Source organism: Apteryx mantelli, chromosome 25, assembly GCF_036417845.1.
Source record: "Apteryx mantelli isolate bAptMan1 chromosome 25, bAptMan1.hap1, whole genome shotgun sequence".
Lineage (NCBI taxonomy): Eukaryota > Metazoa > Chordata > Aves > Apterygiformes > Apterygidae > Apteryx > Apteryx mantelli.
In genome coordinates this window covers 4,167,843-4,180,191 of record NC_090002.1, presented here as the reverse complement: position 1 = coordinate 4,180,191, position 12,349 = coordinate 4,167,843, and the positions used below count along the sequence as shown (strand labels likewise).

The 12,349-nt window shown below is 56.2% G+C and overlaps 1 protein-coding gene across 2 annotated transcripts; it reads right to left on the bottom strand.

Annotated features, from left to right (window-relative positions):
- Positions 1-1,121: 1,121 nt before the first annotated feature.
- Positions 1,122-6,588, bottom strand: ELF3 (E74 like ETS transcription factor 3). Of its 2 annotated transcripts, none has more exons than XM_013961968.2 (9): positions 6,483-6,588; positions 5,416-5,584; positions 4,455-4,676; positions 4,107-4,193; positions 3,897-4,016; positions 3,595-3,684; positions 2,734-2,850; positions 2,344-2,539; positions 1,122-2,199 (listed from the first exon to the last, which is right to left on the bottom strand). In XM_013961968.2, exons 2-9 carry the CDS (start codon positions 5,576-5,578, stop codon positions 2,079-2,081), a joined length of 1,116 nt encoding a protein of 371 aa, XP_013817422.1. In that variant the 5' UTR covers positions 5,579-5,584; positions 6,483-6,588; the 3' UTR covers positions 1,122-2,078. The 2 variants fall into 2 exon arrangements, with proteins under 2 accessions (XP_013817422.1, XP_013817423.1); XM_013961969.2 differs by having other exon boundaries at positions 3,897-3,947.
- Between the last annotated feature and the right edge of the window lie 5,761 nt (positions 6,589-12,349).

Below are 12,349 nucleotides of genomic sequence, written 5' to 3'. Positions count from 1 at the left end.
CATTCAGGAGGGCCCTGGACACCAGGAAGACATTGGAGTGGCAACTCTGTTGGGTACCAGACCCTGTGATGCTCAGCCAGGCTTTGGGAAGACTCACCATGAAAAGTGATGATACTAATCGAGAGTGATGCATCGACCACTGTTTGCCAAGCTTATGGTAGAAATATATCCAGGAGTTTGCTTTGCTTCCAGCCCTGTATGTTCCTTCTTGCTGCCTCACAGACAGTTCCTGTGGGGTTGGAGAAACCCTCTCAGCTAGTCCATGGCACCTCTGTGGCTCCTTCCCTGCCTCCCCATGGCTGTGCTGGTGGGGGAAGGCTGGTGGTGACACTGAACAAGAACAGACAATCCCTCAGAAGAGGCAGCGTGTTTGGGCTCTCTGCACTGACGGGCCTCAGCAGTGCTCCCCACCTTGACATCCCTTTGAGAGACACTTAGGGCCTAGAGAGGCCTCCAAATAGACAGACTGGAAGTTGAACAAGCCTTAAAATCATTGTAATATCTGTGCCTCTTCTTTATGTCCCTTCATATCTCAGAAGAGACCGGTCAGAGAGGGGCTGGAGGTCCTTCCCTCAGTCCATGACTCCAGGAGCCAGGCTGGAGATCTAAATGATGAGGGAGCTGAGTCCCCCTCTTGCCTGCCCATGATGTGGGTCTCTGGGATCTGAAAGTTTACATCCTACCTAGAGACTTCTGTGTCTTATCAAACACTGGCTTGCAGATGGCTTTCTTGGAAAGCCTTCATGCAAAGGTGAATAATAGAGCAGAAGTCTCTGGAGAGTCCTCACAAGGGCCAAGAGTTGGGAGCTGGTGCAAGATTCCCCTGCAGTGATGAGGTGACTTTTATGCCCTGGCTTTGAGACAAGACCTCTACCCCTCACTCCCACCAGGCTAGAGACAGACTGTCCATCTCACACTGAAGAAGACCCTGCAACCCTGTACCGGGAGGACTGGGCAGGTCCAGGCAATGCCAGGCAGGAGAGATGGTGGCAGACAGGGTTCATGCAATGGGACATCCCAGATAACATGCGTCTGGTCACCCCCATGTCTTCAAGAAAAGCAAAGCAAGCAAAATGACATAGAAGTTACAAAAAAAACCAAACAAATACAAATTTATTCCTTTATGTTCCTAATTCAAAAGGAGGAAACCACATGCACCTGCTGGGTGCCTGCCTGGGCTAGCATCCCCCCTCCTGTGGCTGGCACAGAGCCGGTCTGTGCCCCTGTGACATTGCTTCAGTCCAGCTGAGCATCACCACCTGCCACAAGACACATGCGTGCCCTACAATGCACATTGTCACACAGGAACATCTTATTCATGAAAAAATAGATCTGTACATTTATTCTGTGCCTTTTTTTGTCTTACATAAATTAGAAGCTACTTGTGGGAAAAAGACCTGTTTTCAGATACAGGTGGCCAGGCTGGAAACTCAGACAGACCCAGCTGTCTGGAGTCCTCTCTCCTTTTGTGAGTTTTCCAGAGTTGGACGAAACTCTGTGTTGTCTCCATCTGCTCTTGGCTGATGCCATGTTGAGGAGCTGCTGCACAGAGGGGCCTCACTCATCCCACGTGGAGAAAACAAGACAGTGGGCACCTTCAGCAGGTCTTGAGCAGCAATGGAGGAGGACACTTCAGAAAGGTCTCATAAATGGGACGAGTCCTGTCTGGTCACAGATGAGACAGTGGTGCCGTCCCTCTACCCGAGCAGGAGGTGGATGTCAGCAGGATACCTGCTGAATTCTCTCTTCGGTGCCATCTGTCACCCAGATTTCTCTTCCCCTTTGCCATTGTCCAGGCTTTGAAATAGCCAAAGTCACTGAAACTCCAGTTGGAGGTACAAATCCAATGAGGGAAATAATGGTTTACAATAACCTACTGGAGCCAAAATATTAGCTTTAAATATCTCAGTACTGGCGATCACCAGCGTGCACATGTGTGCCCACACAAGGGGCTGGAGTCTCACACGCTGCATGGGGCAGCAGCTTCCAGATCCAACTGTAGGCAAAGTTTCCTGCCAAGGAGCCAGGTTCAAGGCTGGCCCAGGGGAGCTTGCTGGGCCCCAGTTCATCCAGGACCTTTACAGTTCTTTGTTCCTGTTCAACACCTCCTCCTCTTTCCAGCCGCTGGAGTTCTTCCCAAATTTGTACACCAGCCGTCGCCCATCAACTCTTTCCAGGATCTCCCGTTTATAGTAATACCTGGAGGGGACAGAGGTGGAATCAGGACCCTGGATGCAGCACCATGTGCCAAGAGCTGCTGTAGGGGACCAGGGCTGAGCTCTAGTGGATCTGACCCAGCCCCATGGGCAAGGTACCCCTTGGGGAATAGGGGAGGACACTCACCGCATGGCTCGGCTCAGCTTCTCGTAGGTCATGCTGCTATTCTTCTTCTTCTGGCCCCAGAGCTGAGCCACTGCCTCGGAGCGCAGGAACTTGAAGACACCTTCCCGTCGGTCCTCCCACTTCATCAACCCCTCATTCAGCTCAGGGTGGATCAGGATGTCCCGGATAAACTCCCACAGGTGGGTACCTCTTGGGGCTGAAGGAGAACGGGCTGTTTGAGCAGGGGGGAAGCTCTTGGGTTTCCCTGTACATTGGGTCCCCCTGAGCCCCCTGCCAAGGAGCATGGCCAGTGGACACCATCCTTCCTCCCACCTCCCCACCCATGGAGTCAAGCTGGGGACAGGCAGTTCCCAGCTCCTGGCTGGAGGGGCCTGGCTAGAGTCCACATACTGTGCTTGCTCTTCCGGCTCTCCAGGCAGTCTCTGCTCTCCTTGCTGAGTTTTCGGGGCCGTCCCCGTTTCCGCTTGCCATGTTTGGTGTCCCCTTTCTTGCCCCCTGCAAAGCCATCTGTGCACACAGACAAGAGGAAACGTTACTCTGTCTTCAGAGTCTTCTGGGTTGCAGCTCACACCTCCCCAGACACAGAGATATCGCTAGCCTCTTTCTTCAGGAGCAGAAGCACAGGGAAGAGCTAGCAGTGGGGGGAATCAGAGGCTGAACCCACTTTGCAGGCCCAGGTACCAGAGAACCAGCTCTCTGAGAGAAGGGTCTCCCCATTCCCTCCAGCCATAGTCCCCTTCCCCGCCTGGAAAGATGCGGTATGCCTTTCCATCCATAGGGCAGCATGTCATTCCTTCCCCAAACCTTGCTGCTCCCTTGCATCCCTGTCTCATAAGCAGCTGGGGTCAGTTCTGAACAGGACTGACCCCTCGGCTCACAGGGCCTGGAAAATCTGGCTAAAGCCTTTATCTAGCTGCCTCTGCCTTCCCCTTCCCACTAACCTCACTGCTGCCGTGGTTACACTAGCTCTGGTAAAAAGCAAGGCAAAGCCTGCAGCATCACCATGCTCAACTGGGGAGAACAGGGTTCAGGGCACATAGAAAGCCAATGTTCTCCCTCCTTCCCTACATGGAGATGGCTGTTCAGATCTTTTCTCTGAATCATTGTCAGAGGAATTGTGCTCTGGCCCTTGCACTGGCCCTCACACTTTTCAACTGGCCCTTGCACAGTTACTGTGCCAGCCAGAAAGCTGGAAATGTCCAGGAATAAGCTCTCATCTCTCAGCTCCCAGGTGGGAAGCGAACAGCTCACCATCAGGGAAGAGCTTTGCTTCTGCAGGGTCGAGGTCAAGGTCACTTCCACCGGAGTCCTGGGAGTTGGGGCTGTGGGACATCACAGGCCCTGGGAGATAAAAGGACAGGGCTCGGACCACCAGCAGTTTGCATCTGAAGATGCTTTCCCATGGCTTTTCCTTCTCATTCTCATCAGGCCCCCTCGGCTCATCCTCTTGATACAAGGCCCAAACCTGCCCTGGGGCAGGATCCCATCACCCTCCCAGCTCAGTGCAAACAAGGGGAGTTTGCAACTGGGCAGACAATGGGCAAAACACTGACCTGAGATATCTGAGCTGCCTGGGGACATGGCATCAGGCAAGCAGGTGAAGTCTGTGGAGAGGAAAGGGTTTGTGAACTTCATGTCCTCCAGGGAGTCCTTGGCACAGGGATTTCCCAGCTCTAGAAGGGCCAGAGAGGGGAAGAAGGGGTTAGCCCTCCCTGCAACATCTGGTCTCTGGGGACAAAGCCTGGCCAAGGCACCTCTCTTACCCAGATGGCTGGTATCCAGGAATGTCTCTTGGGAAGTCACATTCTCTTTTTCCAGCAAGTCAATGATCCAGTTCAGCTCGTCAGAGGCTGCAGAAGGGGATGCCTGGGATTAGCGATGCAGTGGGGAATGGCACACACAGGGAGCTGAGCCCAGCCCTACCTGGACTCCAGGCTGTGCCCCCACTCCCCCATGACACGCTGTCCAGCTTCCCCCAAGGCAGCCTCCCCCACTAGACAGCCCTCTGCAGTGCCCAGGTGAGCAGGGGGTCCCTGGGCTAGCAGGGGGATCTCAGTCTCATGCTCAAAGATTACCAGCCCAAAGATGGAGGGAGCACTGGGGCCACTCACTGATCTCATGCAGACGGTCATAGAGCTCATCCCCCAGGGGCCCAAAGATGAGGCGCATCTGGTCCCTTGTGCAGTGGCAGAGCGTGTGCCCATCCATGTTGCAGCAGGAGAAGTCGATGGAGCTGGCATCATACTTGTTCTTCTCCACATGGTAGCTGATCCACTCTAGCACCTGCACCTTGGTCCAGAAGTATGGGAGCTCACTGAACCACTCCGGCTTGTCTGCAAAGGACAGAGAGTGGGGTTCAGGGGCAGGGAGGCAGTGCCAGGGCAGGGTGCCATGGGCTGCCTGGGTGGGGTCAGGCCACATGCTGATCATGCAGGGCACAGCAGGCCCTGCACTTGGCAGTTTATGGGGCTAATACGTGCCTGACGCCTGCTGCCAGATTCCCAGCCACACACTGTCCTGCTCCACAGAGGTTCTGGGGGACAGTGATGACCTGACTCTCTCCCTGCCACCAGGTTTAGGTGCTGTTTGCCCCATCCATGCTGGGATCTGCCCTGCTCTGCTGGCTGTGTTCCTCTTGCCGCGTTCCCTATGCCTCCCCTGGGGCCATCCTGCAATGGTCCCACCTGCAGAGTGGGACCCCAAGCACTAGGACCATCCTTCCAAACTACTCCCTGGCTCCCCTTCAGCCCTCACAGCCTGTGTCCTGGGGATGTGTTAGGGGAAGGATAGCAATGATTCCCTACCCCCCCTCCCCCATAACCCATAGAGCCAGTGCACTCTGAACAGCAGACTTTCTGCCATCTTGTGTCTCCTCCTGCAAACTTCTAGCCAACACACCACTGGGGAAACTGAGTCATGGTGCAAGCCATTGACTTGCCCCAGTGGGACCAGGACCTTGAAATGCTCTTCCAAGACAGCGGTACTGCTTCATTTCTACCCCGCATGCTGGGTCCCCTGTACAGCCCACCACCGCTCCCCCCTGTTATCCTGCCTTATCATCTGGAACCCTACCTGTGCTTTCTGCCAGGGGCTGGCTGGTGGGGAGGCTCAGCCCCAAGGTGCTGTCATCTCCAAGGTGTCCTAGCACATCCAGCGTCGGCTGCCCCTCGTCTGGCTGGTACATGGCACTGATGTAGTTGGAGAAGATGTTGCTGATCTCACAAGATCCCGCCATCAAGTTCTGTGTTGAGAGACCACAGTGAGTGTTGGCCCTGTCAAGGCAGGGGAACCTGGCCCTGCAGCACCGCAGCAGCCGTGGGACTGGGGCTGGGCGAGGCTGGGCTCTCCCTCCCTCCAGTTAACGTCACCTCTCAGGTCACCTTTGCAGAAACACCCACGCCCATCACCCGGCCAGTCTGGGCTGGGGCCTGACTCACCGCCACCACAGGACCTGGCGTGGGCCAGCTCCCTGTTCCTCCCCGGAGTGGGGCGGCTCAGAGAGAGCAGGCCAAGGGACACAGCATCATCGTGCTTGCAAGAAAGTCTCTTCCCCAGTGGTCTGGCCTCTCCAACCCCTCTCAGAGCCAATGTAAACAGATAATAAGCAAGCAGCCCTGCTGTCATTTGCGGAGACTGGTGTTGCACAGCCTCTCTACGGGGCCAGACATCACAGGAAATTCAGCAGTCAGGCAGTCCCCCAGCCCCATGGCCCAGCAGCACCCAGAAAGTCACAGCCCAGCTCTCCGCACTGCCAACTCCGCCAGGGTTGTGCTCCGCCGTTGGGAGGGACTCTGGCATCAGGAGATCAAGTCCTTTGAACCCGTCGCAAAAAACACATCCCAATATCTCTCTGGCCAGGAAGGCATCAAGCCCATGCTTGGCCTTCTTTGAGGAGCCAGATCTGGCTGCTCGCTCGACAAAATTTGGGGTCTGGGAGGGGGGCCCTCCAGATCACTGTCTTATCAGCCCGCCCAAAGGGGCTCATGGCTATAATGACAAAACAGGTGTGCAGCTAGAAAAAAAACAACTGCATCCCCTGGCGAGAGCAAAGATGCACAGGGAGGAGAGCAAAGCAGCCATCCCGGGCCGAGGGAAACTCCCCGTTAGGGAACAGGCACCGAACGGAAAAGCTTTGGTACCTTCTGTGATGGCAATCCTGGGAGCAGCAGCTAATCCACAGAGCAGCAAAGGGAGAACCAAAAGCACCGTGCCCTGCCGCTAACCACTACTCATGGGGGCCCTGGCCTGGAGTCTGGTGCCTATGGGCAGGCCCTGCCCTTGTCTCGCCTTTTATAGTGCGTGCGGCAGTAATGCGATCTGGCGGCCCGAGGGGAATTCCAGGCTGAAACGTTCATGCTCCCAGATCCAGGTGATTTGCATAATATGAACCACTGGGTCCCAGCCCAGCTCTGCCTTGCCGGGAAATCTGGGTTGGCCAGTTTAATCATTGTCAGAGCCCTTGCCCTGCCGGTGCCCAGAGTTTCACCCGCATCGGCTTCTCGGGGTGTTTTCTTCACTGCCATTTCACTCGCTTGTGTTTGTTTGCTCACAGCAGCAGGTTCATTCGGCTTCTGCTGCCAAGAAAACACATCCGGAAGGGCCAGATGCCTCCTGGAAGGTCCTGGGGGGCTGTGCATCCCCTCCCTGGGAGGCAAAGGGGCTAGTAAAGCTGACCCAGGTGCCCACCTGGCCATGCAGCATCCCCCTCGAGAAGCCCTGCCCAGGAGGGAAGCCCAGCCCTTGTACAAACCGAGTGCTTGCATAGGTGCCTCAGTCACATTTTGAGCACCAGCTCAGTCACTCACTGGTGCAGCACAGGCACAGCTTGCCCCAAAGGGGGATGAAAGACTAGGTGACAAAGTGTGGCAGAGGCTGGGAGTGGGACCCAGGTGCGAACAGGCTGTCTGTGTGGAGATGAAGTGGGAACAAGGCAGGTGGCTATTTCTGTTCTCCATGTTGGGATAGGTCAATTTTTGCCTGTGGGTGGCTGGAATAGACTGCAGAGCTGTGCCAGCCCACTCCCTGCTATTTCACAAGTGCTTGTGCATGGACACACATGTACACCTGCTAAGAACACAAGTCAAGGGACAGGGCAGGGCTGTAGGATGCATTTGAGGAATTGCCTTTTGGTGGCTCCTGACTCTCTGACTGTTGGGCAGGGGTATTTGGGACTCTCTCTGGATGTATTCATACTCTTCTTGGCCCTGTGCTGGTAGAGGGAGCCCTGGGCCCATCAAAGCCAAAGGTCTGGCACCCACTTGCCTCAAGCTGGTACTCTGCAGAGCCAGCTGCATCTATGCAACAGTTTGGCTGAAGCAAACCCATGACACTGTGTGCATGGGGCAGACCCTGGCATCACATAGCCTTCTTTAGGCTCCCTCATCTTGTTTACTTTGAAAAGGTGCCTGGGAGCAAACCCACTTGTGTGCCCTTGGGGGTGATGGGCAGGAGTGGAACAGGCAGCACTGATGCGCCACCTTGGCCCAGTGGCCAGCAACAGCACCATGGCTGCATGCCCCATCCCTCTTGTCACATCACCTGCCATCCTGCCAGCGCCCTTGCTACAGCCCCAGGGCAGGCAGGGCCAGCCTGCCATCCAGGAGGCACTAGGTCACGCCAGCTGATCACCTGCCCCAGCTTCATTCCTCCCCTGCAGTCACGAGTGCTGGGTGCTGCCATGCTCTTTTGTTTCCTGGGCACAGCCTCCTGCAGTGCAGAGGGCTGTCCCCCATGCCAGGGGGCAGTCCCTGCCATCACTGTCATGGGGCAAGCCACGACCACTGGGGGATACACTGGTGTTGGGCACACAAAGAGCCTTAAATCTGCATTCAAATGGGGCTAAGCCCAGGGCTCCTGCTGTGCCCAGGGACTCAGCTGCTGGGCTGGGCTTACAGCATTTGTTGTTAGAAACTTGCCCCTGGGGAAGCTTTTTCCACCCACTGCTGAAATGCAGCTGCCTCTGGAGTGGAGCAGGAGCACCATATCATCAGTCCCTGAGCAATCCCCACCCACAGCAGCAGGCACTCTCTGGCTCTGCTTCCCTGTGGAAATGGCCTTCCTGCCTGCCCACCCAACCTACATGCTTCAACCCTGGCCCTGCAGATAGGCTGTGGAGAGCAGATCATGGGGTGGCCCTGTTCCCTGGAGACACTGGGACAGGATGACAGGAGAGCCAGAGGGCATAAGACTCACTTGGGACATCCCCATGCTCTCCCCAGAGCACAGGGCAGCAGAGCTAGCACAGCGCTGATGGGTGTGGAGCAACTCCTCCTTAGAGCCAGGCTTTAGGGACAGGTGGCAAAGGGCTGGGCAGGGTTTTTTGTTTTTTTTTTTCAAAAATCCTCTGTTATTCACCTATGTCCGCAGAGCTCTGGGTCGCAAAATTGCTCAGCACGGTCCAGTTCTTTCCTCTTTCTCTCCTGGAATTCTCGCCACAACAAAGCTGTGGCCAGGTGCAACATGGAGTCTGCACACTGCAGTTCTGGGCACCCCTCTGTGGAGCCCTGCCACCCTGCCATGGCATGGATCTGCATGGCTGGGAGCCTGGGGAGCTCAGGGTGACAGGAACCCCCCTCCCCCCCCCAGGGAGCCAGGCAGGGCTGGCCTTGCGTTGCTATCACATCTACGGCTCTGGTCTCTCCCAACCTCCCTTAATCTCTAACCAGGCAGTCTGGAAGACTGAAACTTTGTGTTGCTCTCCCCTCCCCTTGTGGGTGGATGCTGCTGGGATAAACCAGGAGGCATCAGTCTTATTCCAAGCCTCTGGCTGTCCCAGGAGCTGACAGCAACATTATGGGCCTGGGAGGGTGACATCTCATGGCAAAGGCCTGATCCATCCATAGAGCTTGCAGTGCATCCATCTCATGGCCAGAGCTGGTGGCCGTGTCTATGCAGTCCCCTTGCTGCTGGTCTATGCTCTCAGGGCATCTGTAGGCATGAGGGGAGCATGACGCAGGGTGGTGTCAGCCCAGCCAGGCTTGGTGTCCTGCTGCGTCTAGAAAGAGGTGGCTGTGGGTGGGAATCAGGGCTCTTCAGAGCGAGTCGGTGACAGGAGGGTCAGCAAGAAAAGGCATCTCCAGGATACAGTGAGCATGTGGGGCACCAAGAGGGAAAGGAATACCACCAAAGTCACCTGCCTTGCTAGGAGGAGAAACCGGGCCCATGACAGCCCCACAGATGTGGCCCCTCAGGTCCCGTCTACCCTGGCAGCACCCTGGGGTGGCTGTGGGTATGGAGGCTCACATTGAGGCAAGCACAGCACAGGATGAGACATAGTGCTGGGGGTTAGCATGGCTCTGGGCACTGTTGTTGGCATTACCATCTCCCCCCCCACCCCGAAGCACAGTTAGGGTTGTACTGGCACGCTACTCTCCCCCACTCCACTTGTGTCCCTGTGGTAAGTACTCAGCACTGTTGCATCCCCTCTTCCAGGGTGGCTCTAATGTTACCCCCAAGCCCAGCTCCCCCGAGATGTGGCACTGCTCTCTGGAGCCTGCCCAGGCACGACAGGCATTGAGAGATGTGTTTTGAGCTCATGGCTGGAAGGGGCCCCCAACTCCGTGCCAGGACAGTCCTGGGATGGCAGCAAGGTCTGAAGTGTCCCACATGGGGCGCAGCCACCATGCCACTGCTGCAGGGTGTGTGCCAGCATTTACCACATCTCCCCACCTCTTCTGGGGGATGGCTGGCACAGAGACATTGTGGGGCTGGCAGTTCCCTGTGCTCAGCTGCTCCATCTGGTCTAACCAGTGACATGGCCAGCTGGGAAAGGGAAAGCAGAGGCTGCTGGAGCCAAGGCATTGCCCTGCTGAATACTAGGGATGCAGCTCATCGCCAACCCTCCCTGCCCTGCAGTGCAGGTTTGCTGCTTGACATTTCAGGGGGAAGGGGAGGAGTTACAGTGTGGTGCTGACATCCATCACTTCTGTGTGCTCAGTGGGAACTTCACGCTGGCATTAGGATCACCACGCATCCTGTGGCACCAAAGGTAGAACCCAGGTGTCCTGGCCTTCATATCCATGCTCAAGGGACCCAGCCACAGCTCCTGGAATGGCAGGAGCTCCTTGCCCCACTTCCTATTGCCACTTAACCTTCCTGTAACTCCTGCAACAGTCTGTGACCCTGGGAACAGGCTCCACACTCCAACCTCCTCTGCATCCCCCTCCCTCCCCAGTCCTTGGGCTGGATAGCCTGAAGTGAAGCATCTCTGGGGAGACACTTCTGTCCCCTGCCCCAGCAGCTCTACCTTGCCACAGGGACCTAGGCACTGCGGTTCCACAGCCAGGGCTGCCACCTGCTGGCTGTCCCCAAGGTCCAGAGCCACTCAGCTGCGGGCTTCCCTTGCTCTCCTGGGCCACCAGCCATGGGGAGGTGGTCCTCACCCAACCAGGCTGCTCCCCAGGATGTGACATGTAGCATGCTGCAGATGGCCAGTGCCTTAAGAGCTTCATTCCCAGGTGGATGCAGAGCCCTCATATCCCAGGATTGCCCAGCCCCAGGGAGAACAGAGCAGGGGTGTGGGCACCACCACTCTGCCCAGGAGGAGCAGGAGGCATGGAGTATCCTGCCCCACCGCGGAGCTTGCACCATGGGCATGTCCCTGCAGGCCCTGGATACAGGTCCCAGCAACAAGGCCCTGCCTCATCTGGGTGCATGAAGAGGGTGATGAGATGCTGCAGGGCTGGTGGATGCTCTGCCCTCTGGGGAGGAAGGGGAGGACAGCTGCCACTTTGGCTTGGGACGGCCTGGCTTTACTCCTTCCTCCCCTCATCCCCCTCCTCACCCAGACAGAGGTGCAGAGCCAGCCTGGCCAGCGCTGTGGCCTTTACAGTTCAGTCCCTAATGATTTACCCACAGCAATCACACCCTTGGGGAGAATCCAGGTAGCCCAACCACATCTGTCCTGTCTGCCTCAGGACTCTGATCCCATAAGGATGTGGGTGAAGGTCATCATCTCACAACAGCCAAGGCAAGGCCAGAAGGGCTGTAACTGCACCACTCCTCCCACCATTTCCCCCAGTCTTTTCACCACATGCATCGGAATGAGTAGTTCCCAGCTCTGCTCCATCATTTCATTTCAATACATTTTATTTGTGAAGACAAAGAGGCAAGGAACAAACACATCCATTGGAAAAAAACATGTACATCATGAAACTGAAATAACTTACACTATTTACAGGAACACATCGAGGTATAAAATATATGTACATGCCTTGTCCTATGAACAAACCCAGACCACTGGGCTGGGCTGCACAACCCAGCAGAGAAAAAAGCCTTCATAACAGTTGGCCTCTATAAAACAGCTCCGAGCAAGAAAAGGCACCTGCTATTTGTGATAGTTGTGCAGCAAGAAAAGGTCCTAGAGCTGGCAATGAGATGCTACAGCTGCCCAAGCCCTGTTGCTGGGCTGGCCTTAAGGTTGGTCCCAGGATGTGGGAGATGCTGAGCAGCTGGGCAGGTACCACAAGGGATGTGCTTGGGGACCAGAGCTGTTACAGGTGGGGGGGATGAGCCCCCAGGGAAGGATGAAGGCATACGGCTATGCTTCTCTGAGGATGAAACCCCGGGAAAGTCAGGACTGGGCCTGGCGGGCCGGGACTGTGCTGGGCTCCATGTCAGTTACAGCTGGAGCATCTGCACCAAGGTGCAAAGGGGCCAGGGTCATTGGACCCCCCCCCCCCCACAACCCTGGACAGTGAAAGGGGTGCACAGAGGGAATGTCACCTGCAGGACAGTGCAAAACAGTGAGTGTGCTGAAAATCAGATCTGAGCCCTGTGCTCAGCAGGGGTCATACCTGGACCCCCATCTAGCTTAGGATTGGGGAAGGACCAGGAGAGGGGCACAGGGAAGACACCCTGGGAGCAGCACTTGCTCTGCAGAGCTAAGGTCAGAGGGCAGCAGCTAAGATTCCAAACCAGCAGCTGTGCTTAGAGGTGCTGGGGAAGACAACATACCCAGGGGGACCTTCATGCTCCAACTCCTTGCAGCTGGCTAAACTTGGAGACG